The following is a 26,515-nucleotide window of genomic DNA, read 5'->3' on the forward strand; positions in this document are numbered from 1 at the left end:
GTTGTGTGTAGGGGCTTCTTTCATTTTTCTCTGATTTGCTGTCATGCCGTAGCTGTGCTTCGACGATCAATTGTTCTACTATCTATCCTTTGGTGGACTAGCTCGCTCCGATATACATTCAGCCCATCGCTTGGAATGTATTCATGGTCGTTCGCATCAATATGAATCTATTCAGCTCCCCACGCGAAGCACCATAGAAGCACATAACTAGGGACAGTTCTTGTCGCTTTCAGAAAATTTGTGTGCTGTTTCTGAGGAAGGCCAAAGACCAATATTGTTCGGTTAATCTGACAGAGCCACTGGTTTTCAGCCACTCTTTCCATCCAGTCGACTGTGAGCCCTTTCCAACATACTGACCAGCGGTTCAATGTTCACTCTCCTAATACAGTCGAGCATGCTCGCCATCTTTCCACGCGTGTTCGGATCCGGCCATTGATATTGAACTTCTGAGCATACTCTCCAAGAATATCAGAAGCAGAATGAGTCTCGTTATCAGCGTCAATATCATATGTCAATCTCCAGTATCCCATCATGTCCCAAAAACTCCGACGAGCGATATAATCCTATAGGCGTGATGGTACAACAACCCTCCCGCCGTTGAATGCTTGAAAACGCTCGCTCTTGTTGGTTGAAACATAGCCTCCATCAAGTTCGGTATAACACCATTCTTCATGCCAATGTTCTTCGCGCCTTCTTTCCAGAAAACGATATCGTACCCGTACAATAATCGCGATCACGAACTTTTCCGTTTCATGGTCGGCTTTGTGTTCTGCCAGTGACTTCTAAGTCGCCAGATGCTTCTTAGTACAGGTTCGAACTTCGAAAGTCGTGGAACACATACATAGCGGCATAATCTACTCGGTTCGGCCATTCGTAAGGATCCATAGGATCCATCTACTTCTGAGGAACCGCTACAAAAGCATCGGAGGGGCATGATCGCCAAAATCGGAGCCAGGCAGTCTCGACGAGTTGCGCCTGGGTCGGCTTCGGTGTAAACCGCCAGATTATAGTATTTGTTTTCTCTCGACGCTGCGTTGCATTAAATTTGTCTTTTCCGATCAGTACCGCCATCCAGAACTAGCTGGGACGGCAGCGAGGAACATGCAGGCCTTCACCAGAGTCACTAGACTTCCATAAAAATTTCTCCGCAAAACTTTGGCTACGTTCGCACGAATGAACCTATTCGCCGGAAATCGTAGTCGGAGAAGGCTGACGCCGTAACAAGGGACTATTTTTAACTGATGCTTGCTTCCTCGGTTCACCGCATCATGATTTCTCGCTGCGTCATTTGTTCATCCCACTCGTCGTGGGTACTCACACAGGTTCAAATTTGTGCCACAGAGAAGACGACTCGGGAAAGCTATATAATAGGGATCAAATCAGTAGGTAAGTAGTCTCGTGTAGCTTAATCTCTCTTCACTATGTTTACTCGTCTCTCTTTCACTGCCTTCCTGGCTCTACCACTCCTTTCGAACGCCGGTGTTATCCCTGTCCTCCCACCTGTCCCGTCCAGTGACGATAGTATTAGTACTGGTCTTACGGGCAGGCAGGTCATTACGGCCTCCCCCCACATCGGGCCCGTCCTTCCCATTGACACCGATAGTACTGTTATTTCGAGCAGGCAGGTTATTACTGCCTCCCCCAACATCGGGCCCGTCCTTCCCATTGACACCGACAGTACCGTTATTTCGAGCAGGCAGGTTACTACGCTCTCCCCCGTCCTCTCGTCTGTCCTTCCCCTTGTCGAATCAAAGGATGCTGCTGTTATTACGGGCGCAGTCTCCCCCGTTGTCGGCCCTGTCCTTCCCATTGTCAGTTCTATTACTTCAAGCACGCAGGATATTACGGGCTCTGTTGCTATCTCCTCAGTCCTTCCTCGTGGTGGCGATGGTGCTACTTGCACTACTGGTACCGCGCAGTGCTGTGATTCTACTGAGAGCGTGAGTTGGTCTTCAAGTTCCCTCCATTGATCAATGTGAAAGCTGACCAGAATCTCTAGGCCAGCGCCTTGAGTCCTGCCGTTGCGACCCTCTTGGGCTTACTCGGAGTCGTCGTCAGTGACATCGCTGCCAACGTGTAGGTTTTCCGTATCTTAATTAGACGTTGCCGATTACTGAATTCCTGTCTGTACAGCGGCGTGACCTGCAGCCCCATCAGCGTTATTGGTGTTGGTGGAAACTCATGCAGCAGCCAGACTGTCTGCTGTGAGAATAACCACTTTGTCAGTGATAATCTTTTATGTTGGTTGATTTTATGCTCATATTTATTTAGAATGGCCTTGTTTCTCTTGGATGTACCCCCCTCGATGTTGGCCTCTAAGGGACCCGGGGAAATAGACATGAGCCAGACTTTTTAGGGATCTTGTAGAGCACGTGTATTTATTGGACAAGTAACTTATGGGCCCACCGAGAAGCGAACATTATACCAAAGACGACGAACGTGTCGGCTGCATGGAGGGATATCAATAATATTTTATTACCCTTTTCTGATACTCTAATCAGCGCTTATACACCCTGCATCACGCCAGTGGAAGAATCTTGGTCAGAAAGCATTGATCAAATACTTTTGAGTAGTACCGTTCACCTCCATAGCGGAAATGGGTGCTGAAGCTCTTCAGAGCCCGATGCTTCACAGACGAGGGTGCATACGGAAGACAGATACTCCGTCAGAAGATGGTCGATGGGGAGTTCACGAAGAGAGTCGCTCATAGGTCGACCCGGTGAAAGGGCGCCTCGACGATAAGTTCGTTGAAGGATGGTCCGTATAGGGATATCCTCTTGATCTCGGACTCGGAAAAATCTCCTGATGTTTTGATTGTCGAAAAACACGTTTTTCAAATCAAGGTTTTTTCAACCTGGGGAGATAGGAGATAAGAGCGTGGAGATGCCATAGGACTCGGAAAAGGATGTGAATGAAAGGGAGACTCGAGAGCGAGGATAGCTTTGGGATAGGTTTAAATGTGGCAGGGAGGGAAGGAGTGTTACTATTGAGGAAGAGATGAATAGCTGGAGTAGGACGCCAACGCCTTGGAGCTTTATCTCTTTCATGTACTCGATAATATTAATTCCGTCGACTAGTCCTGTTTTATCGCGCTCCCTTGCTATTCGGACCGTCGGACCCGTTACGTTATCACCCAAACTTAGAAAAACTTTCCCATCACTCGTTGAACCGATACCACCGTGTCGCGTCGCGTTCTCGTCTAATATTTCTTCACCTCTCGGTATGATCAACAGTACCGAAATCGGTCGCTTTGCACACGACGATATGGCATACCACCGCGATATGGTCATCAAAGACCTTTCTCCAACCATTCCACAAGTTTCCGTTCAATTCTACCTTGACTCTGTCGTTCCTCCAGTGCGTGTACAGGACGTCGATAAAGTTTTCAACGAGCTTGTGAAGCGCAAAGTGTTAATAAATGAGCGTTGGAAACATTTTCCGAAGACACCGGCAGAAAGCGAGGTCAATGAGAACGCGACTTTTCAGCACATGCAGGATCTCTGGAAGGATGTCGCTACTGCAGCGCGAGCTGTTGTCTCCCAGCAGACGACCACCATTTTCATGGAGACAAGAGCCGACAAAATTGCCCTGTCCGAAGGGAGAAACGGTGGTTTCATGTCAGATGGGCATACGAGGTTGCGTGCATCGAGGAAGGCCCGCATTGTCGCGAAGAATTCTCCTAAAGTGAATAACCAGCTACACAACACCGGCGGGAGCAGCAAAGTAAGTGGCATTTGTGTTCCATAATTATCACGGGGCTTACGTCTGTGTAGGACTTGATGGCCTGTGATCTGGCCACTATTGAAGAATACAAGTTGAGAAACCGTGTGCGGGATCTCTGTGACGTGATTTACCTTCTGTTTTTTTATCCTACTCTTTTTGGCTGATCCACAACACTAGAATGTCAGAAAGATCTCTGGCAACGCTGTACAGATGCTATACTCCGACCCTTGCCGTAGGTTCATCCGCGGTACCACCATCGGGGACACGTCGATGAGGTTCTGGTTTTTTTCGAGATCCCATGTGTTTGTCACTCAGGCTTTCGATTTCATCTCCGTAAGTCTCACGTCGTTTGGTTTCGTTGGTTGTGTTCCCAGCGCTCACCGCTGTTCAGAACCCACGACCCCTCATTCACTACATCATATCTCTCATCTTCTCCTCTTTGGAGGATCTTGGTTTTGATCCGACGGTTCAGCGCGTTGCAGTACCGGTGCAAGAATCTTCTGGGAATAATACCCAATATAAGATTCAATACGATTACCACGTCGGCCGCCAAGTATATCGAACCGTCGAGTGCCTGAGCTCCTTCCGCGCGGCTGGTCTGATCAGTCGCGGCAGTCGCGTGTGGAAGGTTTATCGCGTTGGCGACCCAGAGGATAAGTATTACGCTCTGAAGGATGTCTGGATTCCTGATGACGCCACGACTGAAGGTGACATACAGCGGTCTCTTTTTGAAAATATCCAAAACTCAGGGACAGACGGGGAGGACTTCAAACAACATTTTGTGGAGATCGAGAACTGTGAACTGGTAACCTGTGATGGGAAAATCGATAAAACGGGGTCTTTCATGAGGAGGCGACTTCCCGACCAGTTCCACACTTTCCTAATTGGCGCCCTCGCGTCATCTGATTTTTCTGACAAAGGAACGTCATCACAAGTAACTGGCTCAACAATTGCGACACCAAAGGACGCACCTGACGGGGGACCTGCGGAGGTAGGGATGGATCCAAGATGTCGATATAGCGACAAGAAACACTGCCGGATCATCTACAAGGACGTAGGCACGCCGTTGGACTCACTGGCGCATCCTGGTGACGTGTTACATGCACTTGCAAGTGCTACAAAAGGTATGGCTCATTGTTGTTATTGACGTTTTACCCAAAACTTCACCAGGACTGGAATGGATGTACAAGGGCGGTTATGTACACCGAGACCTCAGTGGCGGGAATCTAATTTGGATGGAGGGCTCGAAAATCACCAAAATAACAGATATGGAATATTCAAAGAAATTTCTGTCTGATCGAGGTGTTGGAGACCGGAAAACGGCGAGTTGATTTCTTATGGGACAGTTTAATTGTCTGACATCAGTAACAGGGTACTGCCATGTTCATGCCGGTTGAAATTCAAGTACAGAATTATTTGTTTCGCCCACAGGAGGAAGGCATTGTTGACGACGATACAGACGAGGAAGATGAAGATCGTATATTTGGCAAGCCTAAGGCTGAAGGCATGGCGAACCTTGCTGAAGGAACTGATGATTCACCGTTGCTCGACGACCAGATCCTTTTTACCTGCATCCCCCACAACTTCCTTCATGACCTGGAGTCCTTATGGTGGATTGGGGAACACGCACTGTTATCTTCTGTCCCAGCCTCTGGGAAGGTTACCCGTCAACAATACCAAATTTCGAGCTACAAGAGCCTCTTCCCACACTCCTCAGCAGGGTCTAACAGTCGTACTATGTTCCTGTTGAACAAAGAAGCGCATGATCGACACATCGGTAATCTTCCGACGGAGTACACTCATGCAGCAGAGGCCTTGTCGAAAGCCAGGCGTTTTCTAAAGAATCAGTACCTGCGCTTGGAAGCAAACCTGGACTTTCCCCATGTCGAGCACTCGGAATTCGCACCGATATATGGCCTCCGCTCCTTCTTCAAATCTGCCAAGAAACGCATGTACATTTATGAAACGACACCTTTGGCATGGCACCGCCCCTTCCGATCTGATTCTACTCAAGAGCTTGCGGGTGATATCTCGAAAGTTGCAGAGGTGACTGGCAGCGTCCTTGATCAAGAGATAGAGAACGAAGAGGTTTCGACTGCCCCGATCAACCAGGTTCCATCACTGCCAGACTTGCACGAGGACGAAGAGGATCTCGATGACATATACGAAGATAACAAAGCTCGGCGTCTCTCTCTATCTCAGACTAGCTCCTCAGAGAGACCAGACGTGGAAATGAAAACTCGCAACGTGCCGAACGAACATGGAAAACGGTCTCGTAGGTGATGGATTAGGTTTTGTGTCGCTTCGAAATTACTTTTCGCTTCTTCGTCCTCCTTCCTGTAGACACTGTGTTAGTAAGACTTCTAAATTATGCATCTGGCGGAGCCCTTGTCGAAGAATTCTTGCTTGTGTTTGGTATTCCGATCTGTAAGATGGGCAGGTAAGCTAATAGTAGACGTGTTATCGTTTCTGAGTATGTTCACTGTCGAACGAATGTTGATCATCTTAACTGTGCTGAATGAGCAAGCTGAGGCCTAGAATTCTTCGTCGACTGAGCTGGGTGTACTACTGGGTTGCTGATGAAGAAAGAGAAGGATGGCAGCTATGGGGAGAACAATAGAGGGTCGGTGGGTGAGGAAACTAGCTGGAAGACAAGCACATGACAGACCTGGCCTGCTCCCAACAGCTCGTCTGGTGGTACTCTTCGCCGTGAATCTTCAGGTGCTCAGGAGCCACGAGGGCGTAACGAAGCAAGCGCTGTGGTTATTGGTGTCCATCGTTGGAAGCTCCATAAAGATGACGGAAATTTGTAGTCAAAGACACATCGAAGATACCAAGTGTTGTTGGAAGGAAAAGGCCGAGATTATTTTTAAGCGCGAAACAGCAGTCAAAGATACTTATCAGAAATACAGTACAAATATTTCATCACTACCTAATCAATGCCTTGAAGCCAAGGAAGCACCTTCCCTCGTGCATCATCATTCGCCTTTTGAGCAGACTCTTGCTGAGATACAGGGTCCCGGTCCATGGCTGCCAAGGCCTTGCGAGCACGGGCCTGTGAAACTATCAAAAGCATATCAAATGTATCCATCTCGCCGTCCCGCCTCGCTCTCTTCTCAGAATAAACCCTCGCTTTACGCTCCGCAGCCTCCTCGCGACTCTGCTCCGCGCCCGGATAGAATGAACTTGACCAGTACGATCTCACCTGCTTCAAGAAATCTTTCGCAGGCCATGTTGTGAGCAGCGCCGAGGCGTAGACTGCTGCGAACAGACATTGAGGTGGCCAAGTATCACGCTCACCATCAGGAGGTACGCGGAGGGCCCCACCAGGTGGGATAGCTTCATATGGAGTCCCGGGAGTATTAGGTTCCACAAAGAAATGCAACGTCCAGCGAGGAGCATCTGGTGTAGTCTCAGTGTCAACCACATGTGTTGTCTTCATTATAAAATTTGGGGTCTGTGTTGAGGTGACGAACCCGGTGAACCTGATGACGAGTAAAATTCATACCGGAAGAATGGCAGCGCGCTGGCCAAGGACCCCGTGTAATAGCACATTGACGAGCAGCCCGTTTCGTGGATCATCGATATCATCAATGACGTCCTCGTCTTTTCCCCCGCTTCGTCCCTCCGTGTACATTCTGATGTACTAAGGAGTAGTGTCAGCACCAAGACTGACAAGGCATCTAGTCAAGAAATTATGTACCTGACTACCTTGGCTCTGCACGATTAAATGAGCAGCACGGCAATACGAAGCATCTATATTCGTGGCAACACAAGATTCATCACGCTCGAGAATCAAAGTTTTGAGAGGGGATGAATCAGAAAGGCCGGTTGAATAGCTTGTTTTACTAGCGTTTTCGAGATCTGGATCGATAGGAAATATTGGACCGTGGGCGTGGTAATAGAGGTCGCAAGGACGGAGAGGCGCATCGTAATCGAATTCCGTAGAATCCGGGTCGAACGAGAGGCTGCCCTCTGCGCCCATGATGCAGTAGCCGGCGTAACATAACCATCTGTAGGGCTTTAAAGAGAACTCGGATAGTCGATGAAGGGGTATTTCGAGACAAGGGATCCAGGCGGCTGAAGCTGGAGTGTCATCTCGACCATGAAAAGGTTGGACGTGAAGGCGTACGAATTCCTGCTCTGGAGTAGGCATGGAGGGGCGCAAGGTCTCAATCACTGAGTCCTCGGTTACATAAGTATTTTAGGGGCAAACACCTTTCGAGTCGTCCTCGATCGTCGACGTCAGGATCAAGGTCTATGAAAGCCCACACTTAAGGCGCATCGCACAACAGATACACCGCATTTATCGCGACTGGGCCCTTCCAACATGGACATGTATGCAATCTCCGTCGCATTTGTGGCAGCTTCCGCGAATTACAAGTTTAAGCCGTGCTACGTGTCAGAGAGAAACCTTGTCAAATTATCCCAAGGCATATATTATCTCCAGATGTTCACGGTCGCCATCTGCGAATCATCGATGGGGTTGCCCCTGCACAAAACGATGAGGCGAATTCGCGTACCACTGGCGTAGACCTGCCAGGGATGAGGGTTCGGGGCGGATAGGCGCTAAGGCGCTGAAAATAGGCCGAGCCGGGGATCAGGAAGAACTATAGAAACACGACTAGCTCCCTAGTTGTGACTCTTCATCGATATCGCCATATTTTCGAAACGATGGCTAAAAGCTAGGCCTAAACTCTATACCATCGCGTAACGTGTTACATTGGGAAAAGCAGTCGGAGGGAAAACCCACCTTATGAAAGTATGATATTGCAGCCACGAGACACGTTCTTTTTGATCTCCAACTCCAAAGGATCGATTTCTCTTCGAAGCTTCAAGCTTCAAGCTCAAGGACGACAGGTCCCATCGCAGAAAACGGCGCCAGAATCTCAAAAGGATGCCGAGGTATCTGACCGAGATATTGCTGAAGATGGACTGCCAACGTTCCTCACTATGAATCACTTTAAAAGCAGGTTAGCGACGAGAAAAATCATGAGAGTTAAACGACGAACCTTGACATTACTCCCTCCTAGAATCAATTGGTTGCAAGGTGCCGACAAGAGGCTGGACCGATGTCGGGATGCTCTGGCGGTGACTGGTCCATCAAGCAGGTTCATGGCGGAGCGTTTGCATGTGCAGATATATGTATAGTTGCGGAAGGAAGGAACGAAACGATCTTGTATGTTGACGCGCTCAGTATCTTAAATGTAGACAAGAGCGCAACAACGATGTCAAAATGAACACAGAGTGCTGGTAGCAGTACCAGGAATCAACGAGACGACCAGAAGGAACAGCAGGAAAGCAGGCAGTGAGCACGGCCAGCAATGTATCGGTCGGACGGCGGCAGTCATGGTGGTAAGAGGGAGACGGATGTCGGACTTTGCCGGCGCCTTACGGGATCTTCTCCTTGCGTTGGACCCATGCAATGCTTATGTGTGTACACACTTTCTCCCTGGTAGTAACATACATCAATGCTTAGACGACGTGATATCATTCTGCACACTAGAACTCAAATATCTATATTCCAGCGGATCGATCTTAGTCGATAAGGAGAGTTATGCTTCACTTCACAGGAAACTCCGAGCAATATATAGCGGAATCATTAATAGTCATTGGCATTATTTGCTACTATCCAGCAATGTTGTTTTCTCTATATTTACGAACGAAGGTACTACTTTACAAAATCACATAAACGCTCCGTTTCTTGAAAATTTCCTTGTTGCCGGGCGAAACAAGGCTGTTCTGTTTGGAGGAGAGGTGAGCGTATTATTAACTTGAAAGACAGCAGTACTAACCAAGTACTAACGAAATCATTGTCCACGGGGAAGGGCGGGAAGGACTGGGGAGATTGTAACAACCTGCCTGCCCGTTAGACTGGATTCGTCACGGGGAAGGGTCGGAAGGCCTGGGAGGGGGGGGGTCGGAAGGCCTGGAAGGGGAAGAGTCGGAAGGCCTAGGGGAAGGGCTGGAATGGCAGGAGGAGCGGGAAAGGCGGGAAGTGCCGGAAGTTGCCTGCCCGTAATAGCACTCGATTCGTCACGGGGAAGAGTCGGAAGGCCTGGAAGGGGAAGGTTCGGAAGGCCAGGAAGAGGAAGGGTCGGAAGGCCCGGAAGGGGAAGGGCTGGAATAGCAGGAGGTGCCGGAAAGGCGGGAGGGGCTGGGAAAGCTGGGAAAGCTGGAGGGGCGGGAGGGGCGGGAGGTGCTGGAAGGGCGGGAATAATCTGCCTGGCTGTAATAACCGCACCATCGTCCGATTCATCACGGGGAAGGACTGGAGTGACTGGGGAGATTGTTACAACCTGCCTGCCCAAGACGGGGGAGCTCGTAGTCATAGCATCACGGGGAAGGACGACAGGAATGACACCGCCGCTGGCAAGGAGAGGTAGAGCCAGGAAAGCAGAGACAGAGATACGAGCGAACATGGTGAAGTGAGATTAATAAGCTGTACAATTGTGAGAGCTTGAGAATACCTGCTGGTTCAAGCCCTCTCTTATAGCTTTCCGAGTCGTCTCCTCTGGGCGGCGGTGGTCATCAGTCATGGAGTAGAAACAAAATGAATGCCCAGGTCGAGTGAAGGACAACGAATAGCACGTATGACGCGACCAGAAAATCATGAAAAAGCTATTTTCATGATTTTGGGGAACCGAACAAGGGAGCATCAGTCGAAAATAGTCCCCTTGTCACGGCGCCAGTCTCCTCCGACCACTGTTACCAGTGTATGGGCTCGTTCGTGCGAACATAATCGGGGAAGGTGTTTTACGAAGATCCAAAGTCTTGGGTGATAATTACGCTCCCGCCGCCATCCCGCTGACGAGCACTGCCTGCGGTACACCGTTTGGAAAAGACCAATTTCGTGGGGTGTAGCGTCGAGGAGAGAATAGTTACTGTGATCTGACACTTCGGTACCAGAGCCGATCCAAGTGTAAGCCATGAATACGTTCAGGCTGTCGGCCTTCGATGGCGGACATGTCCTCTGATGCTTTCGTAGCGATGCCAAGCAAGTGGTGTTGGTTGAACATACAACCTACGACTCGTCATGAGTAGCTGAATCTGTACTTCGAAGCATCTGACGATTTGGAAGCCAGAGCACGAGGTCTATCGAACGTTTCACGATCTCTGCATTCGAGTCCTTTATCCCGAATCAATTTATGGAAGAGCATTGACACGAAGAGTGGTACTATACCTAGCTGGATACAAGCTATGTATAAGCCATCAAGGACAAACTCTTTCAACGATCTGACGGCGGAGAGGTTGTGCCATTAGGCACATAGTATAGGCTCAACCTGACCGATATCTGTGCGGACATGAACGCGGTCAAGGGGCTCCATGTATTCAGATCTCCCATGAACCTACAAGGTCTGTCAGCATGCATCAAGAACGTCCAGAAACGCCTTACTCGGTTCCCATGTTCCACATCCCCATATCCGCGAACAAGTTGGTATACACCGAGTGGTGTAGCGTCTGCGTACCTCGAACTTTAAACCACCCCATGAAGGCCAAGTAAACCGAACCCATCCTGGCTGCAGAAGTGTCCCAGGAGTTGGCCGGTTTGTTGATGAAGATAATAATAGCCGAGGGGAAAGGGTTCAGGGCAATGCGTCGAACAGGAGTTTGTAGAAGATGACTGGGAAAGAGAATTTGAAGAAGCAGCCAATATAACTTGTTAGGGATACGAGCCAGGGGGCTATGGTGGGCGTGTAACTTAGCCTTGTCATACTACGCTATTCGATGGTCGTAACAGAACTGGAGTAGCCATTGGTGAGACAGGCATTCGACCAGCACTAATCAAGACTGACCTGGCCTGCCGTGCGCCACGACCAAAGGGAAAGGCGTATCACCACGCTCATTTGTAACGCCCCCGTCGCAGCCACGAAAGGTATATTTGTTGATCTGGACCCAGCCCATCGTGCACCACACTCTCAAGAAATCTGAAGAGTAGATAAGCATACAGTGATTCTGGTTCCCCAATTTCCTTACTGCTGGTGCACCTCAATTCGCTACTCTCCCGAGGATATGCGGTGAAAATTGCTTTATCCTGACTGGTCACGAAACGTTCTATTCTATGACCGACAATCAGCTTGAGGGGGAAAAAGAGAAGTAGAGATGCATACCGATAAAACTTAGAACACCAAATGACACCAGTACACAAGCCTAGTAGGAAAGCATAAGCAACGAGGGAGTGCATTCGACAGAGATGAGTATGTACCTGACAACCCATGCCTACCACCTACATAACCCTGCGATGAAATGGTCCTTGTCCTGCTACGAGTCAATGTAGTCCATGGTGCAGCGAAGGCCTCTGCTCAACGTCGCGGTCAATGAGCCCATAATCGTCAGCTTCACAAATCTGATAACTGCCTCTAACAAAAGACGCGACATTCAGCGCTTCAGCATGGAACAGCATCGCGCGAAGACAGTTGTGGTGGGGACGGACCGACATTGTTTGTTGAGTCTTGGCGACGCCAAACAAACCTTCATCGTCGACCACGACTATCGGCCAGCATCTTCACGTTCGAGACGAGCGCAGTTCAGGGTAGCTTGAATGCACGGTTCCGATAGTAGCCAACTGTAGTTTCTGGTGCGTAAGGTCCATCTGCGTCGAGGGTCGTGCTGGAACGTCGGCCTTTAGAGAATCGTGGACGTGACGCGCCCAAGAGTTCATCTCTTCAGCAAGTACCAAAGCTTCAACGCGCTGTCTCAGGAATACAACAAAAACCAGAATTTCTCGCTTTCGAATGGGCTGTATTGATGTCCGTTTCGACTCCGACTTCCCTTGCGTCATATTAGGACTCAGTTACGCGCATAAAGTGCAATCTGTCGATGCTGGTAGGTCGTCTCCTGTGTTCTCTTGTCATTTTCTGATTTCAGTCAGAACACGAGCACCCCGTATTTGTGAAGGAGCTGCTGATGTTGGAGGTCAAATCACCGGGTTTGAACCGACCAGCTTGACCACCAACCAGGCGTGTAAGCTTCAGCTCGGTCAGAAAGCATTGACGACATCAAATAGTACCACTCACCCCCATAACGGAAATGAATGTCAAAGCTCTTCAGAGAGCCTGACGCCGCGCGGAAGAAGATGCATATGGAAGACAGATATTCGACTGGGGGATACTCGATGCGGAACTCACTGAGAGTCGACGTCGACCGGCCGGGAGAGTGACTCAAGAACAGATTCATTGAAGAATGTTCCGTATCGCGATATCCTCTTGATCGTTGAGAATTCGAAAGACTCGAACTCGGAAAGCTCTTCCGACATATTTGGATTGTCGAAAGACACGTTTTTCAAAAGTAATCCATGGTGCAGTAAACAATTTCGCAGTCGCTGATGGTCACCATTGTAGGAGGCAAGTGACAGTGCCAAACAAGCTATGTACAACCTTTTTCATCGACCATGACGCGTGACGACTGTACCGTACCGTACCGTACCACCGCCTTGTTCTTCTGTCACGCTTTCCTGCGACCTTGGGTACCGTACCGTACCCGACCTTGGTTATCGACGTATACCAATAATTCAGACCTCTTTTCCTTCAGAGAAGTCCTCCTGGCCCGTGCAGTGCAGCGGGATGTTCACCGCTGTTGCCTCAGGTGGTAGGTAAGCCTACATTCCTTCCTTCCGGTCTTTTGTTTATCGCGTCTTCTGATAGAACTCGTCGTCATGGCGTAGAATCATTTCAAGAAACACGTCGATTTCATAACTTTCCATGCTCGACCTCCACCATGAACGCTTGACCCTGGCATATAAGCATGATACGACTGCATACCCGGCGTTGGTTCCTAAAACCTCGAACGTTATGTTGAATAGCTACTGGGAAGTGCTGATGAACGCGCATTTGGGTATTAGGAAAGTGTGAGAGGGGCCAGAAAACCGCATCCGCAAGAATCGACGATGGTGGTGAAGTCACGGTGATCACAACTTCCTCTTTTGCCAAAACCGCCATGTCCAATCCTCTACGTCCAATGCTTGCGACGTCGATTCTCTGGCGAAATAGTTGTCACTTGCAAAAGATAAACGGCCTTAGTATCAACGATCTCGTTGCTCTGGTTCACCCTGCTGAATGTTATCTTGCAGTATTGGTTGCTGGCAGAACAGGATGAACCTGTCATTCTTGGATCCTTTGGCATCACTCGTCCAGCTGGTAGAGCTTCGATAACGTTCGGGGAATCATGACAGGAAGGGCTGAGGGGCTGATGGAATGAGAAGCTGGTGGACTTCAGCTGTCTGGTACGCTGTGATTTGCACTCGCGAATATTTAGAGTGCTGATTCGTCCTAAGACACTCGTGCTTCTGTATCCATTAGAAATCACTATCAATATGTCGCGCTATGACTTGGCCTTTCCACCACAAAAATGTAAACTCGGGAAGATCGTACTCAAAATCCCGAGGAATCGCAGCTCCATGGGCAGAGAAAGCGTCTTTACAGCATGTGCGTTGGTTGAAGTGATGGCTACTGTATGATGTCGACGGCCGTAAACTTAACATCTGCCTCGCCAACACCCTACACACGACCTGGGAGCATGCTCGACAGGAAACACCCTGACAATATTGGCGACCGCGTGACTTTCCGAATACTTTTTTCTTTCTTGCATGGTACACCCTTGAGGTTAGATCGTGTCTTGTGAGAAAGTATGGTCCATTTTATGCATTAAATACATACCAATAATTCTTATATTTGAACTTGGTGTTTTTCGACCGTGACGCGTTCGTCCGCGTGATCTCATCATCAGAGTTTTTCCGATTTCAAATTCTGCAAATCTCTCCAACACTACGGTCACTACCCAAGCTTTGACCCAGCGTTTGGGACCTGGCTTCCACCAGCATTTTTCAATCGTGACGCGGAATCGTCGGAATCAAGATACTGCTTTCGGAAGCATGAAATAATAAAATGTCTGCGTCGTCTTCCAATACGCTCTCGCCCTTGCACAGCACGGAAGATTCGGTTCATACAATGAGGCACCACTCTGTACGTGATCGTCCAGGAAAATCTGGAAATATCCTGACGCGCAATGCAGCTCAGCATCCCGCCTGAACTCATCGACGAAATCATCGATTACCTCTGGGATGACAAAGACGCGCTCATCGCCTGTTCTTTCGTCTGCCGACTGTTCTACCTCCGCACCCGTGCACACCTCTTACACAGCATCGAGCTCAAGCACACACCCGACGATTCAGTCTCCCAAAGCATCCTCCCATACATCAAGAACATCACAATCTGCCGGGGCGCCAGTCCAATCCTCAGCTTAACCCCATTCCTATCATCCCTTCCAAACCTAACCACCCTCCATCTCGACAGGCTCCAATTCCCAGATCCATGGTCGCTCCACCACCTCATCTGTCAGATCCCCAGGCTGACGAGCCTCGATTTGAGCGCGATACGATTCCGGCAGGATTTTCTTGTGGAGCTTGGGAGCGTTGGCAGCGGGTTGCTTCCGAAGATCAACAAGATATCGATGTGGGGAACATCGTTCCATGCATCTGTCGTGGAGTTCCTCATCCATCGGCGAGAGCTACGAGCGGTGTATGTGGATTCCCTGCGTGGGCTTTGTATCATGTACCCTCCTGGGGAGTACCTCTCTTTGATATGCGCGTTTGTCCGTGCGGCGAGGTCATTGAGGAGCTTGGATATTCGGATTCGTGAGACGAGTGAGTGAGGTCTTTGTTTTTTCGGTATAACGTACACTGATGATGGTTTGAATGAATTGAAGAGTATCGTATAAATGTAATGTCGGAATGGCCAGCTCAGCTCGACGTGCTTCCCCTGACGATGCCGGTGCTGAAGATTGAGATAGAAAATGATTATTCCTGTTGGCATGTCAAGACCATGAGATGGTTGCTCGATTCTTTAGTCGGTGCTAATGGACCTATCATGTTGGAGATGCTTACACTGGTGGTAGTGCCTCCCATACATTTGGGTGTCTTCATGGATGATAATGCGTGGAGGAGACAGTGGTCGAGGTTGGATGAGGTCTTGACAGGCCCAGATATGAACGTGTTTCGACGACTGACGGTGATATCTAAGCCTCGCGCTGATTACCTTCGTCTTTTTCTTTCACAACGACTAGATTTCATAGAGTGGGTTTGTGGAAAGCTCCCGCTCCTGGGTGCGAGGGGCATGCTCGATGTAGATACCGTTGAGGATACAAATTGGGAGGATTTGTGAATTGGATAGATATGATAAAATGTATATATTATCCACCGTTCTATGATAAGATGCCTGTTTTGACATAAACAACAAGCAGTAGCCCGTCTCGTAGGTAGTACACCAGTAGGCATTCTTTCTAACATTCCGGTAAGCTGCACACACGCATCGGCGTCGGAGACGATACGACATCTTGTGGAGAAAGACTCTTCTGAGTCTTCGCACTCGATGCAGCCAATAAGAAAGATTGATCAAGGTGGTAGACGGCCAACACCACCGCTCGTGCTGATGTCCCTTCGTTCCAGCATGTCGTCTTTATTGTCAGTTTCATTTAAACGTTTGCAATTAGCACCTGCGTCAAATTTAAACGTGCTTGGAAGACCAGCATTCTTCGCCCTTCAAACCGGTTTTGTCGTCGATGAACAAGAAGGATAATGTTAATCGAATGAATTCAAAAACAATGTCATGAATCGACTGTGGCAGAATCAGTTGTCGGTATTCAAAGACATTCCTTAGGGGTCATCGTATTTGGAAGGACCAAAATGTAGAAAGAATACGTATTCAGAGTCATCAGACTCTAGTAGTCTAAGGTAGTAGCAAATACGGGGTCATGGATACCTTGACATTGCAATGAGCTTTGTTCTGTGAAGCTCGCATTTAGACAGACGTACTATCTTCTTTCAACATCTTTCGCACGATAGCCTCCAGCGCTCCCTCCCTGAACTGAGGTATTTCTGACGGATCCATGCCCAAGTAGCCACGGCGGAACGTCTTCTGCTGCGTGACGACCATGAACTGACTGTACAGTACTCCCACCATTGATAACCTTGCACCCGTACGGCTAACCCGTAGGACGATGGTTCTCCATGCCACGAGAATTTCTGTCACCGGCCTATTTTCGAGTCTTGAAGCCCATTCGAGAGCCGTTTCTGGGCTGATGAGGAAGCCTCCTTGGAGACGATGTCGAGGTATGCGTATTGGTTGAGGGATCATGGATTCCTGGGTGACGTTCGGCATGAGGTTGAGTTGAGGAAGGATAAGGAGGTCAAGAGAGAGACACACAGCCTCAGTCCATGGCCGTTGTCATCAACAAGTAGGCGTGGGAATATTGTATCTCCCGTGTCCGGAACTTCGGACCGCGCACTTCGAACCTTGGATTCAGCAAAACCGTTTGGTTTTCAAAATGAGAGTCGATCTACTAGTGCTAGCTCTCGTTGTCGATTTGCGGTGCATTGAAACAACAAGTTCTACTCTGATCATCCGGGTATCGGGATTCTGGCTGTACAGGACCTCGAAAGTGTCTCAAGCTGGAGTAGCGTTCTAAGTATGTCTCGGTCGAGTTTGAGTCATGAGGGAAGGGAAAACAGGCTCAATATGACAAAGTCAGGCCTTTCGTGGAAGGAATTGAAGGTAAATCTTGATGATGTCCTCCAACAAGAGGCCACTGCAAGAAGAGGACCGGAAATTCGAATATTGAGACGTGACATGCACGGCGGAGGCAGATCGTCCGCTCCTAATTAACTTCTGATTCCGCGGAATCCCACGGATGCTAAATACGATATCGGCGTCTAGGTAAACCGTCCTCTTTGCTTTATGTCGCAAAGAAGGGAATTTGAAAACTTTCAAGGTCTCTACTCTTGGCGTTGGAGCGCTCAGCGAAGCCTTCTCATTGTCTCACTCATACGCCTAGGTTCTCCGGCTATGCTCATAGACTCCTTCGTAAGCATTTGCTTTCTTTTGAAGATCGACAGGACAATTCTCACGTGAGACTTCGAAGGAAAAGAAGCTGTCCAACGAGGAGCCAAGTACTCCTCGCAAGTTTCACGTCTTTCTTATAAAGAAGGTGAGTGCGTGGTTGAATCTCCACTCTCACTGGCCTCCGAGATGAAGTTTTCCAGCACGCTCTCCGCCACTCTTCTTCTACTCTCCTTGGTTTTCAATGTTACCGGTCTCCCCAATATTCCCAGCCAGCTTCGTCCCTTACCAATTGCGCGCACAACATCTATACTGAATAGTAGGTGCCTGTGTACATTTGTCAGGGCCTCAGCTAAAGCTCGCGAACAGATCCTGCACCCCAACCAGATCTACCAACTGCCCTAGAAGCTCTATCGGCAGCAACCACTGTTGGTTTAAACTTGACTGACATCCAGGCAGATATCTTGTCAGTCAATTTAAACTATCTTCGCTGTTCGTTTAATTGACGCGCTAATACAGAGTGGGGATGAAGAAGAAGAAAGAGCTGTTCTTCTTTTTTGGTATTCAGGACGCGGCTCGCTTCAAAAGCAAACTGGCTTCGGATATCCAGCCCTTCATCACGTCTGTGACCGATATATTGGATGTCGCCACCCAGCCTCTAACAGCTGTTAATCTCGCTTTTTCTCACTCAGGACTCAGCGCTCTGGGTATCACTGATGATCTAGGTGACATGTTCTATACTTTAGGACAGGAAGCTGATTCTGCCGCCATCGGTGACCCTGGAACCAGCAACTGGGTACAATCATTTGCGGGAAAATCTATTCATGGCGTCATGCTCCTTGCATCGGACACTGTTGAAAATATCGATGTGACTCTGTCCCAAATTTTGTCGATTTTGAGCGACTCCATTGGCGAGCTGCATCGCGTTCAAGGGTCAGCCCGACCCGGTTCAGAGGAAGGTCACGAACGTATGTCCTTCTCCGTTTATAACTCAGGATAATTGTTGATGAGGATGTATCTTCAGACTTTGGGTTCATGGATGGTATCAGCCAGCCTGCTATCAAAGGCTTTACGCAATCGCCTTTACCGGGTCAGATAGCCGTCAATCCAGGAGAAATTCTACTGGCTGAGGCAGGGGATGTTATTCCTCGTCCGGGCTGGGCTAAAGGTGGATCGTTCCTCGTTTTCCGTCAGATGGAACAGCTTGTGCCAGAGTTCAACAAGTTCTTGTTGGACAATCCGATTTCTGAGCCTGGTGTGCTCACTCCCGAAGAGGGATCCGCCTTGTTGGGAGCTCGCATGCTTGGACGATGGAAAAGTGTATGTTATTTATTGAAGAAAGATTATCCGACGACTAACATATCATTACAGGGAGCTCCCGTTGATCTCGCACCGTTGTTCGACAACCCCACGCTGGCGAAGGACCCTACAATGAACAACAACTTCAACTACCATCATGATGGTGAAAGGCTTGGCGACCAGTCTCGGTGTCCCTTTGCCGCCCATACCAGGAAGGTTCGCCCTCGAGCCGATTTTACGCCGGAGGACGGGTTGCAACATATCATTCGCGCTGGTATTCCGTACGGACCTGAAGGTTAGTTCTCTTTTGTAGATGGATCCGGAAAGCTCATGGAATGTTTACAGTGACGCCTGAAGAATCACAGTCCAATACGACGAGCCCTTCCCTAGAACGTGGTCTGGCTTTTGGTTAGTCAGACTTTTTTATGTGAATGAACATCAACTGATTGATGGGTGTTCTAACAGTCGCGTACCAATCAAACATAGGACTGGGTTTCCGCTTTTTGCAGCAGGCCTGGATCAATAATGCAAAGTAGGTTATCACCATTTGCTCGTGTGTCCCTGTTTAAGTATTCTGTAGTTTCTTCCAGCTCGGTACCGGTGTGGATGCTATTATCGGATCTGCAGGAAGTGATTCCTCTTCGAGGGGTCGTTCAATTACTGGTCTGGATCCAACAGACCCTAACCGTGTTATCACATTGCAGAATGGTGCGTGTTCACGTGAAAACGACGTATTTGTTGGCTAATAAGTGTTTTATTCAGATTTCGTCGTATCGCGGGGCGGCGAGTATTTCTTCTCGCCTTCAATATCTGCTATATTGAATACCATTGCCGCCTAAAATACCAGTAGGATGATATCAGTAATATTTTTATAGGATACCCCACCTTGTTGATCATGCCGACTTTTCATTTTTTAACATTTGCCTTTACGCATCTATCATAACATTTCAATGAACAATCTATGCCGAACCAGTACACCTGTGATTACTAATCAGTCTACAGTAATAAATCTCCGTCAGGACTTGGTTTTCCATTCCTCATGATATGGGATTTTGTTACCATAAAAACCGGCATGCAAACTACCGTTTGGTCAATACCCGATTCATTTAAGGCTCACTCTCGTCGCTGCAGTGCTGCACTCAAAAATCACTTTCCATTTGGCCGCCGGCAAATCAGCATAGCCACTGCGTATGCCAAACCTCTTCTTTTCCTCACTACCACCAGCCACCACCTCACGAAACGTTGACCATAACATTCTATAACATTTATGTTTTCCTCGCCCATTTTTTACTTTCCATCATCTTGCTTGGGAAACTTGAAATACGACAATTCAATGTTTAACGCGAACACCTGATTGAACAGCCAGGCAAACTCATTCCATTGGAGCGGCATCCGGCAGTAGGCACTTCGCGCTTAGGTAAATGGCGGCTGCGATACACATTCTCTGTTATCATGTATAGAATTGGCGTCGACGTTGGAGGTGCGTAACGATACACTTTATCCCTGAAATGGACTGACGATAGAAATCAGGAACAAATACGGATAGTGTCATTATCGACCTCACCAAGATTCATGATCCAGAGACACGCGGTATCGTCGCGTCTTTCAAGCATACGACGACTGTCGATGTGACGGACGGCATCGAGGCTGCGGTAAAGAAGGTCCTGGCTGATGCGAACGTCGACCCTCGAGGCGGGAAGGTGCTGAGTTTAACCATTGGGACGACGGTAAGCCAATCTTTGGTATCGTGCAAGCGCTTATAGACTCACACTGATGACTTTGAGTAGCATTTCATCAATGCTGTCGTGCAATCGGATGCGAGGAGGCTGCAAAAGGTGGCCATCATTCGGCTCGCTGCTCCTTACACCACCGAAGTCCCGCCTGTTCGTCCGATTGCATGATAGACCTTTCTTTGCCTTGAATTCTGATATTTGTGCAGTTTATCGATTTCCCGGAGAATCTGAAGAAGCTCATGAACGGGCACTACGTGATAATCAATGGTGGTCTTCAAATGCAAGGCGCATCTTCGTCGTATCTATATTGTATGACTGATATGGATCTCAGAGATGGTCGCCCAATCAATAGTATTATAGAGGCAGAGGTTGTAGAACAGGCGGCACAGATCAAAGCAAAGGGATTGAAGAACGTCGTCGTTATCGGAGTGTGTACGTGTTACATTTCATTTTCTCTTACTCTTTCTTAAGCTTTACCAGTTTCTCCTTTGGACGTGTCGGGTAGTAACGAGTACAAGGCTCGAGACATACTTGCTAAAGAACTTGGTCCGGGCGTCAACATTATATGTTCTCGTGATGGTGTGTTCTCCCGAGCCAGTTCACAGGCCACCACTGATCCATTGTCATAGTTGGACAGATCGGTTTCCTGGAACGCGAAAACGCGTCCATCCTTAACGCATCGATTACGTCTTTCGCACAGCATACCATACGAGGATTTGAGCGGGCCATGAAGAGGCTCGGGTTAACATGTCCTCTTTACATCACCCAGGTCGGCCGTTTGTTTTGATAACACTAGCCTTCTCATCATTGTATATATGTATCTTCAGAACGACGGCACACTGACAACGGCTGTTGATGCTGCGCGACTGCCTATCCGTACATTTTCGTCTGGAGCCACTAATTCCATGCGAGGAGCCTCGTACTTAGCCGGTATCGACCTCAAGAGCAAAGACGGAACCGGAAAGAGCATGCTCGTCGTGGACGTTGGAGGGACCACTACCGATGTAGGGATGTTGTTGCCGAGTGGGTTTCCTCGGCAAGCTGCCGCGTTCATCGAAGGTCCGTCGTTTATTTCGTGAATCTCTTATATCCTCAATTTATTTCCAGTGGGAGGCGTCCGTACCAAGTGAGTGACTACGCAGTTCATTGATCTAATGTTTACCGACGTCTTTTCAAAGCTTCTCTATGCCAGACGTCAGCTCCATCGGTCTCGGGGGTGGCTCCAGAGTTCGCGTCGAAGATACCAAGGTTACTGTGGGCCCGGATTCTGTTGGTCATTACGTGAGATCAGTGCTGCTCACGCTATTCCAGACTGACATCCTCGTGAAAGTTGACTCGAGATGCGAAAGTCTTCGGTGGTAACGTTCTGACTGCGACTGACATTGCTGTTTGTGCCGGAGAGAAGGATATTGGTGACGCGTCCCTAGTGTCTGCCGTAAGTGACGAGGTGGTGGTGAAAGCCCAGTATGCTGTGAAGAGGCTGCTTGAGGTGGGTTTGAACCCTTTCAGTTACACGGGCCTCTCGTTATCTCGTTCTAGGGTGTCGTTGACCGCATGAAGACGAGTCCAGAAGATTGTACACTGCTTCTTGTTGGCGGAGGATCTGTTATCGCCCCTCATACTCTTGCTGGAGTCAAAGAGATCATGTAAGTATGAAGTTCATCTTTGCTCTATGAGGCTGATGCACTTTTGGACAGTCTCCCTCCATTTCACGACGTTGCCAATGCTGTTGGGGCTGCCATCGCGAACGTCTCGGGGGAAGTTGACACCATCGAGATTCTAGAGGGCAAGAGTCTCTCGGACACTCTTGAACGTATTAAAGTAGAGGCTATGGCTAAAGCAGTGGAAGCTGGCGCGGACCCACATACGACTAGGATTGCAGAGGTTAATGTGCTTCCTGTACAGGTAACTTTCTCTGCCTAGTATGTGATTTTTCTATGCTGATGTTTTTGCAGTATGTCACCAATCAGGCCACGAGGATCATTATTAAGGCTATTGGGGAGCTTGGGACACCGTCGGAAGGCGAGGTCGCCGTTCCAAGTACATCAGAAGACTCTCAGGTCGATCTCCTTGAAGAAGACAAGGCCGAGGCCGTACAAGATGTCCTTGCAGAGGGTGCGGAGATCGTTGAAGAAATAGATTACGAGACATACAGACCCACCATCGTTGGTAATGAATGGATTGTTACTGAGACAGATCTTTGTACGCACAGCCTAGTTCTTTCTCATTCCCACATCTTATTCATGTGTTATTTCTTGCAGTCTTCATTATGGAAGGATGCGGCGTGCTCGGAACTGTCTGTCACCAAATCTTCTCTTTTCCCAAGATATTAATTAAATTTACACCACAGGGAGGAGGCGGGTCACCTTATCCATCCTATCTCATCGCCAGACAAATCCTTCGTGATGGTGGTTGTATCAGGGTGGTTGACCATTCTTCTCTCCCGGACGAAGCGTATGTAGTTCGGGGTGGTATGATGGGCTCCCCGTCCGTTGGCTCTGAGAGACTGGGTGATGCGAAGCAAATCTTGACAGCTGACAATGAATTAGCCCGTCACTGTGGTATTTCGGAATATGCCGCCACATTATGGTAGAGTTAATGTCGTTGTTCCCTGTCTTTCTTTGTTCGCTGATCCGCCGAACTGTAGCGATGAAATCGGCGGTGGTAATGGGATGCAGTCGTTGATATTGTCCCAGTACGTTATGAAGGGCTTTCTGTTTTAGCATGACTGTGATATTTTTGTAGTTACTATAACGTTCCTGCTTTGGATGGCGATCTGATGGGTCGTGGTATGTTGTACAGCTGTCTCTGTTTCACTTCTGCTGATGTGCGCGCATTTAGCCTATCCTAATCTGCATCAGACCATTCCTTGTGCGTATTGTTGTGTCACAGCTAACGTAGAGATCTAACTAATATCGACTACAGCTGTGTATAATTTATCAAACGCGTAAGCAAACTTTGCAGGTTATGATTTCTGAGATCTCTTCATGGTCGAAAATGCAACAGCCTCACTCCCTGTGCCTTACATGATGGAGACGGAAACGTTGTAGTATGTAGATTCATGGACTTTACGCTCAAAGCTAACGGACCTGTAGATCATGAGTCGTGCAAAGGACAGTTATGCGGTAGAGGCGTTCATGAGAACTGTAGCGACGGAGATGGGCTCATCTGCCGCACTCGTCCTCGCGCCGATGACCGTAGCGGAATCTAGAGACTATGGTGTTTGTCGTACTCTGAGCCAAGCCTGGGGCATCGGCCGTGCTATCGCTACGTGCCGGCAGAAGAAGTATGTCGTAATTACACGCTCAGATCCGATACTTATAGCCCGGCTCGATTTAGTGATTTGAAGAGCGTGCCAGATGAGATTCTGAAGCTACAGAACGGCAAGCTCCTGTTTATCGGAAAGATTGTCGATGTTTCTCGTGTTTGTTTGTTTTTCTTACGTCTGTGCTCAAATTACTCATGAACTCTTGCAGGAAGTTCGGGCAGGTTTCACTTGGGGAGAAGTCAAGATTGCACGATTGCGCGAAGATGAGCTAGAAGACAGCTCTGCTACTCCATTGGATATGGGCAATGATCCTGGTGACCACATGATTATTCCATTCCAGAACGAGAATTTATGCGCCTATGTTGAGAAACCCGATGGTACCCGTAGCGTATGCCGGTTCAATACTTCAGTTCTTCTATTTCTGATCGAATATATAGGTTGCTGCCATCGTACCGGACCTCATCAATGTACTAGACTCCCAGAGCGGCTCTCACTTGGGCACACAGATGTGTAAGTCATGATCCGTAGTCCGAGAAATGACATTGACGTTTCACTAGATTCTTATGGTTTGCGGGTTACTGTAATAGTCATGGCGGGATCGCCACTCTGGCAAAGCGAGAAAGGACTCAAGAGCGGCGGTCCTGCTGCATTTGGGTACGTTCAGTAGGTTGTTTATTGTGGACACACCATTGACCGATGCATAGGTTTAATCATCGGTACGTCCCAGTTGGCGAATATAAGACCCCTAAGTCGGTCATCGAGGAGTATAAAGGATAACTTACGATAACAATAATACTTATCATGTGGGTTCCTCCTGGCCATCCGCCCCTGCCCGAAAAGACAACGAGGTATAGATATTAATCAAGACCGAAGAACCAGGTACATATAAAAACCGCAGGATCAAAGCGCATATACTAGTGAGATCGTGACTTCAGACCTAATTATCCCATCATCAAACTTCTTCGTCTGTTGATCTCTCTTCCTCCTTCGCTCCGTTGTTAGCGGCGCGGGAATGTAACTGCAAAGTTCCTAGATGCGTTGCAGTACCGCTTTCTGCACAGACGGGTGGATTGCCAAAGTTCATGGAACTCAAAGGCATCGTATTGAGGGTGTTCTTTTTCCACGCTCGACCCTCCGCTAGACGGTATATGATGAGGTATCCTGAGATTTGCTTTTACCCAAGGACGCTGAGAGTTAGCAACAAGTCATTATTTCAGACAAATGGTAAAACCCACCTGAGTAGCTGAAGCGACACCCAGGAATATTTGATTAGTTGGATGCCCCACGGCGTAGGTGATTAGGAACAAGATAGCGAAAATTGAGTAGAGTGCAGCAGACTCGACGATGATAGTAGCGAGTGAGACGTAATGACGGGCATGTTCAGGGGGAAGACTCGAAAGGAGTCTACGGCGATACATGTAGAGTCGCAGAATAATGAAAAGGGTGAGCATGATGTTCACACCGAGAGATATTGCATAATATGCTTCCCCATAGGCAAGAGGCAAGGCACTGTAAAAAGAGAGCCCGGGCTGGCTGGACTGCAATGTCCACAACGTTCCCATTACTGTACGACAGTAGTGAGCGCAGATGCGATACTTGGATAATAAAAAGACATACCGAAGGAAGCCAAGAGTGTTATAGCGGGGAAAGCAGTTACAAAATATGCTATGACTTGACCGGATGCCGTCCAGATAACCCAACATCGCCACAGCTATGTCAGGGGTAAATAACATTGTCAGGGATTAGAAGTGCATGTCAACCCACCACTAGTATGTCAGATAAAAACGTCAGGACGAAGAGTGTTGCGTAGAATATAACGTTCACGGCCAGGTTTTGAGTGTCGAGGAAAAATTGCCATGGTCCCCCTGGGTAGTTGCGGTTGTCGATATATATCATTTGCACCGTATTGGCCTGAACCCCGACGAAGATAATCTCAATCGACAAAAGCAACGTGATGTATGCAAGTAGGAAGAGAGCGATTGGGTTCTGCTTTCGGCGCTTCCAAAGGAATAATGCGCAGGATACATAGAGCACGGTTTGAATCCCTATTATCGTCAATATTATGGAGACAGCAACGAAAAAATAGTCTTTACCGAAGCCTAATCCAACGACAACATCCCCCGCCAGGAAGTAGCGCTCGAGTATGATGGTTTCGTACGGTTCGTCAGGTCCATAGTAAGGCATCGTGTTAGACTAGAGGGATCGGGTTTTCGTACTGGTCAAGTTTGCTTCCTTGTACGAGTGCTTATACGCATCTTGCAAGGACTCGGAGCCTTTGGACGCAAGAAATACTGACAATCATCTTGAAAGGACGTCAAGGACCAATTTGATTCCTGCGCTGGTGATCGAAAAGTCACGAGCTCACTGTATAAAATATCCCGATACGAGTCCTAGGATCCCAGGACCTTCGAAGGAACTTTGGAAGACTGGAGAGTGTCAAAGCAATCAGGGAAGTGAGCATATGCTCCCAACATGTGTCCAGGTCACAAAACGACGTTTGACAGAACGCATCATGTCAGCCATTTAAATATCGACAGGTGTGTGAATATCAACGAGGCTAGAGATTAATGTGTCCTAGAGATCTTCTATCACGTTCAACAAGAGATGTGTGAATGTCAACATGTCCACTTTCTGAAAATTCCCGTTGTCAGTGGGACAGA

The 26,515-nt window shown here is 48.4% G+C and overlaps 11 protein-coding genes across 11 annotated transcripts; 5 read left to right on the plus strand and 6 right to left on the minus strand.

Moving 5' to 3' along the window:
• Nucleotides 1–1,421: 1,421 nt before the first annotated feature.
• EV420DRAFT_1649280 (fungal hydrophobin-domain-containing protein) lies at nucleotides 1,422–2,319 on the plus strand (the record flags this gene model as incomplete). Its single annotated transcript, XM_060478288.1, has 4 exons — nucleotides 1,422–1,940; nucleotides 2,000–2,076; nucleotides 2,134–2,221; nucleotides 2,272–2,319. 4 exons carry the CDS (start codon nucleotides 1,422–1,424, stop codon nucleotides 2,317–2,319), a joined length of 732 nt encoding a protein of 243 aa, XP_060324665.1.
• Nucleotides 2,320–3,933: 1,614 nt separating this feature from the next.
• On the plus strand, nucleotides 3,934–6,006 carry EV420DRAFT_1277980 (uncharacterized protein; the record flags this gene model as incomplete). The annotated part of the gene is made up of 4 exons (XM_060468055.1): nucleotides 3,934–4,056; nucleotides 4,115–4,847; nucleotides 4,894–5,049; nucleotides 5,198–6,006. The coding sequence occupies 4 exons, from the start codon at nucleotides 3,934–3,936 to the stop codon at nucleotides 6,004–6,006; spliced, it is 1,821 nt and encodes a 606-aa protein (XP_060324666.1).
• A 493-nt stretch (nucleotides 6,007–6,499) lies between these two features.
• EV420DRAFT_1027101 (uncharacterized protein) lies at nucleotides 6,500–8,154 on the minus strand. Its single transcript, XM_060465378.1, has 3 exons — nucleotides 7,427–8,154; nucleotides 7,232–7,369; nucleotides 6,500–7,180 (listed from the first exon to the last, which is right to left on the minus strand). Exons 1-3 carry the CDS (start codon nucleotides 7,877–7,879, stop codon nucleotides 6,656–6,658), a joined length of 1,116 nt encoding a protein of 371 aa, XP_060324667.1. The 5' UTR covers nucleotides 7,880–8,154; the 3' UTR covers nucleotides 6,500–6,655.
• Nucleotides 8,155–8,163: 9 nt separating this feature from the next.
• EV420DRAFT_1484997 (uncharacterized protein) lies at nucleotides 8,164–9,074 on the minus strand (the record flags this gene model as incomplete). The annotated part of the gene is made up of 5 exons (XM_060470152.1): nucleotides 8,164–8,215; nucleotides 8,247–8,300; nucleotides 8,477–8,658; nucleotides 8,736–8,923; nucleotides 8,987–9,074. 5 exons carry the CDS (start codon nucleotides 9,072–9,074, stop codon nucleotides 8,164–8,166), a joined length of 564 nt encoding a protein of 187 aa, XP_060324668.1.
• Nucleotides 9,075–9,121: 47 nt separating this feature from the next.
• EV420DRAFT_1027164 (uncharacterized protein) lies at nucleotides 9,122–10,268 on the minus strand. Its single transcript, XM_060465379.1, has 2 exons — nucleotides 9,538–10,268; nucleotides 9,122–9,480 (listed from the first exon to the last, which is right to left on the minus strand). The coding sequence occupies exons 1-2, from the start codon at nucleotides 10,143–10,145 to the stop codon at nucleotides 9,408–9,410; spliced, it is 681 nt and encodes a 226-aa protein (XP_060324669.1). The 5' UTR covers nucleotides 10,146–10,268; the 3' UTR covers nucleotides 9,122–9,407.
• Nucleotides 10,269–10,951: 683 nt separating this feature from the next.
• On the minus strand, nucleotides 10,952–11,941 carry EV420DRAFT_1649285 (uncharacterized protein; the record flags this gene model as incomplete). Its single annotated transcript, XM_060478289.1, has 7 exons — nucleotides 10,952–11,072; nucleotides 11,120–11,382; nucleotides 11,441–11,466; nucleotides 11,520–11,651; nucleotides 11,701–11,778; nucleotides 11,835–11,874; nucleotides 11,930–11,941. 7 exons carry the CDS (start codon nucleotides 11,939–11,941, stop codon nucleotides 10,952–10,954), a joined length of 672 nt encoding a protein of 223 aa, XP_060324670.1.
• A 2,665-nt stretch (nucleotides 11,942–14,606) lies between these two features.
• On the plus strand, nucleotides 14,607–16,244 carry EV420DRAFT_1724165 (uncharacterized protein; the record flags this gene model as incomplete). The annotated part of the gene is made up of 3 exons (XM_060479805.1): nucleotides 14,607–14,684; nucleotides 14,734–15,364; nucleotides 15,427–16,244. 3 exons carry the CDS (start codon nucleotides 14,607–14,609, stop codon nucleotides 15,879–15,881), a joined length of 1,164 nt encoding a protein of 387 aa, XP_060324671.1. The 3' UTR covers nucleotides 15,882–16,244.
• EV420DRAFT_1576461 (uncharacterized protein) lies at nucleotides 15,952–16,949 on the minus strand. The gene is made up of 2 exons (XM_060474500.1): nucleotides 16,532–16,949; nucleotides 15,952–16,478 (listed from the first exon to the last, which is right to left on the minus strand). The coding sequence occupies exons 1-2, from the start codon at nucleotides 16,875–16,877 to the stop codon at nucleotides 16,438–16,440; spliced, it is 387 nt and encodes a 128-aa protein (XP_060324672.1). The 5' UTR covers nucleotides 16,878–16,949; the 3' UTR covers nucleotides 15,952–16,437.
• Nucleotides 16,950–17,744: 795 nt separating this feature from the next.
• EV420DRAFT_1752062 (Dyp peroxidase) lies at nucleotides 17,745–19,712 on the plus strand (the record flags this gene model as incomplete). Its single annotated transcript, XM_060480390.1, has 10 exons — nucleotides 17,745–17,874; nucleotides 17,925–18,021; nucleotides 18,075–18,280; nucleotides 18,302–18,523; nucleotides 18,580–18,875; nucleotides 18,927–19,149; nucleotides 19,200–19,262; nucleotides 19,320–19,386; nucleotides 19,435–19,562; nucleotides 19,617–19,712. 10 exons carry the CDS (start codon nucleotides 17,745–17,747, stop codon nucleotides 19,691–19,693), a joined length of 1,509 nt encoding a protein of 502 aa, XP_060324673.1. The 3' UTR covers nucleotides 19,694–19,712.
• A 369-nt stretch (nucleotides 19,713–20,081) lies between these two features.
• Nucleotides 20,082–24,697, plus strand: EV420DRAFT_1576466 (hydantoinase/oxoprolinase). The gene is made up of 27 exons (XM_060474501.1): nucleotides 20,082–20,334; nucleotides 20,385–20,581; nucleotides 20,642–20,737; nucleotides 20,794–20,867; nucleotides 20,919–21,019; nucleotides 21,068–21,166; nucleotides 21,217–21,356; nucleotides 21,415–21,646; nucleotides 21,695–21,713; nucleotides 21,766–21,868; nucleotides 21,918–22,076; nucleotides 22,127–22,233; nucleotides 22,285–22,492; nucleotides 22,543–22,789; nucleotides 22,849–22,883; nucleotides 22,938–23,176; nucleotides 23,235–23,282; nucleotides 23,333–23,376; nucleotides 23,429–23,458; nucleotides 23,513–23,534; nucleotides 23,594–23,636; nucleotides 23,683–23,873; nucleotides 23,927–24,011; nucleotides 24,064–24,243; nucleotides 24,293–24,365; nucleotides 24,413–24,509; nucleotides 24,560–24,697. Exons 1-27 carry the CDS (start codon nucleotides 20,307–20,309, stop codon nucleotides 24,630–24,632), a joined length of 2,970 nt encoding a protein of 989 aa, XP_060324674.1. The 5' UTR covers nucleotides 20,082–20,306; the 3' UTR covers nucleotides 24,633–24,697.
• EV420DRAFT_1027265 (uncharacterized protein) lies at nucleotides 24,560–26,366 on the minus strand. Its single transcript, XM_060465380.1, has 5 exons — nucleotides 25,949–26,366; nucleotides 25,620–25,900; nucleotides 25,473–25,566; nucleotides 25,091–25,419; nucleotides 24,560–25,026 (listed from the first exon to the last, which is right to left on the minus strand). Exons 1-5 carry the CDS (start codon nucleotides 26,037–26,039, stop codon nucleotides 24,808–24,810), a joined length of 1,014 nt encoding a protein of 337 aa, XP_060324675.1. The 5' UTR covers nucleotides 26,040–26,366; the 3' UTR covers nucleotides 24,560–24,807.
• Between the last annotated feature and the right edge of the window lie 149 nt (nucleotides 26,367–26,515).

This window comes from Desarmillaria tabescens (genome assembly GCF_030435595.1).
Source record: "Desarmillaria tabescens strain CCBAS 213 chromosome Unknown EV420scaffold_59, whole genome shotgun sequence".
NCBI lineage: Eukaryota > Fungi > Basidiomycota > Agaricomycetes > Agaricales > Physalacriaceae > Desarmillaria > Desarmillaria tabescens.

What these genes read in the sequence shown, in the direction of transcription:
- EV420DRAFT_1576461 (XM_060474500.1), bottom strand. Translation starts at nt 16,877, where the DNA reads ATGCCGAACGTCACCCAGGAATCCATGATCCCTCAACCAATACGCATA. An exon ending in AAAGATGTTGAAAGAAGATA is followed by an intron (nt 16,479 to 16,531) that starts GTACGTCTGTCT and finishes TGCAATGTCAAG; the next exon opens with GTATCCATGACCCCGTATTT.
- EV420DRAFT_1027265 (XM_060465380.1), bottom strand. Translation starts at nt 26,039, where the DNA reads ATGCCTTACTATGGACCTGACGAACCGTACGAAACCATCATACTCGAG. An exon ending in TGTCGTTGGATTAGGCTTCG is followed by an intron (nt 25,901 to 25,948) that starts GTAAAGACTATT and finishes TGACGATAATAG; the next exon opens with GGATTCAAACCGTGCTCTAT. An exon ending in TTTTATCTGACATACTAGTG is followed by an intron (nt 25,567 to 25,619) that starts GTGGGTTGACAT and finishes CCCCTGACATAG; the next exon opens with CTGTGGCGATGTTGGGTTAT.
- EV420DRAFT_1027101 (XM_060465378.1), bottom strand. Translation starts at nt 7,879, where the DNA reads ATGCCTACTCCAGAGCAGGAATTCGTACGCCTTCACGTCCAACCTTTT. An exon ending in TGCAGAGCCAAGGTAGTCAG is followed by an intron (nt 7,370 to 7,426) that starts GTACATAATTTC and finishes ACTACTCCTTAG; the next exon opens with TACATCAGAATGTACACGGA. An exon ending in AGCGCGCTGCCATTCTTCCG is followed by an intron (nt 7,181 to 7,231) that starts GTATGAATTTTA and finishes ACCTCAACACAG; the next exon opens with ACCCCAAATTTTATAATGAA.
- EV420DRAFT_1576466 (XM_060474501.1), top strand. Translation starts at nt 20,307, where the DNA reads ATGTATAGAATTGGCGTCGACGTTGGAG. An exon ending in CGGATTCTGTTGGTCATTAC is followed by an intron (nt 21,869 to 21,917) that starts GTGAGATCAGTG and finishes TCCTCGTGAAAG; the next exon opens with TTGACTCGAGATGCGAAAGT. An exon ending in CTGTGAAGAGGCTGCTTGAG is followed by an intron (nt 22,077 to 22,126) that starts GTGGGTTTGAAC and finishes ATCTCGTTCTAG; the next exon opens with GGTGTCGTTGACCGCATGAA.
- EV420DRAFT_1027164 (XM_060465379.1), bottom strand. Translation starts at nt 10,145, where the DNA reads ATGTTCGCTCGTATCTCTGTCTCTGCTTTCCTGGCTCTACCTCTCCTT. An exon ending in CCCGCCCTTCCCCGTGGACA is followed by an intron (nt 9,481 to 9,537) that starts ATGATTTCGTTA and finishes TAATACGCTCAC; the next exon opens with CTCTCCTCCAAACAGAACAG.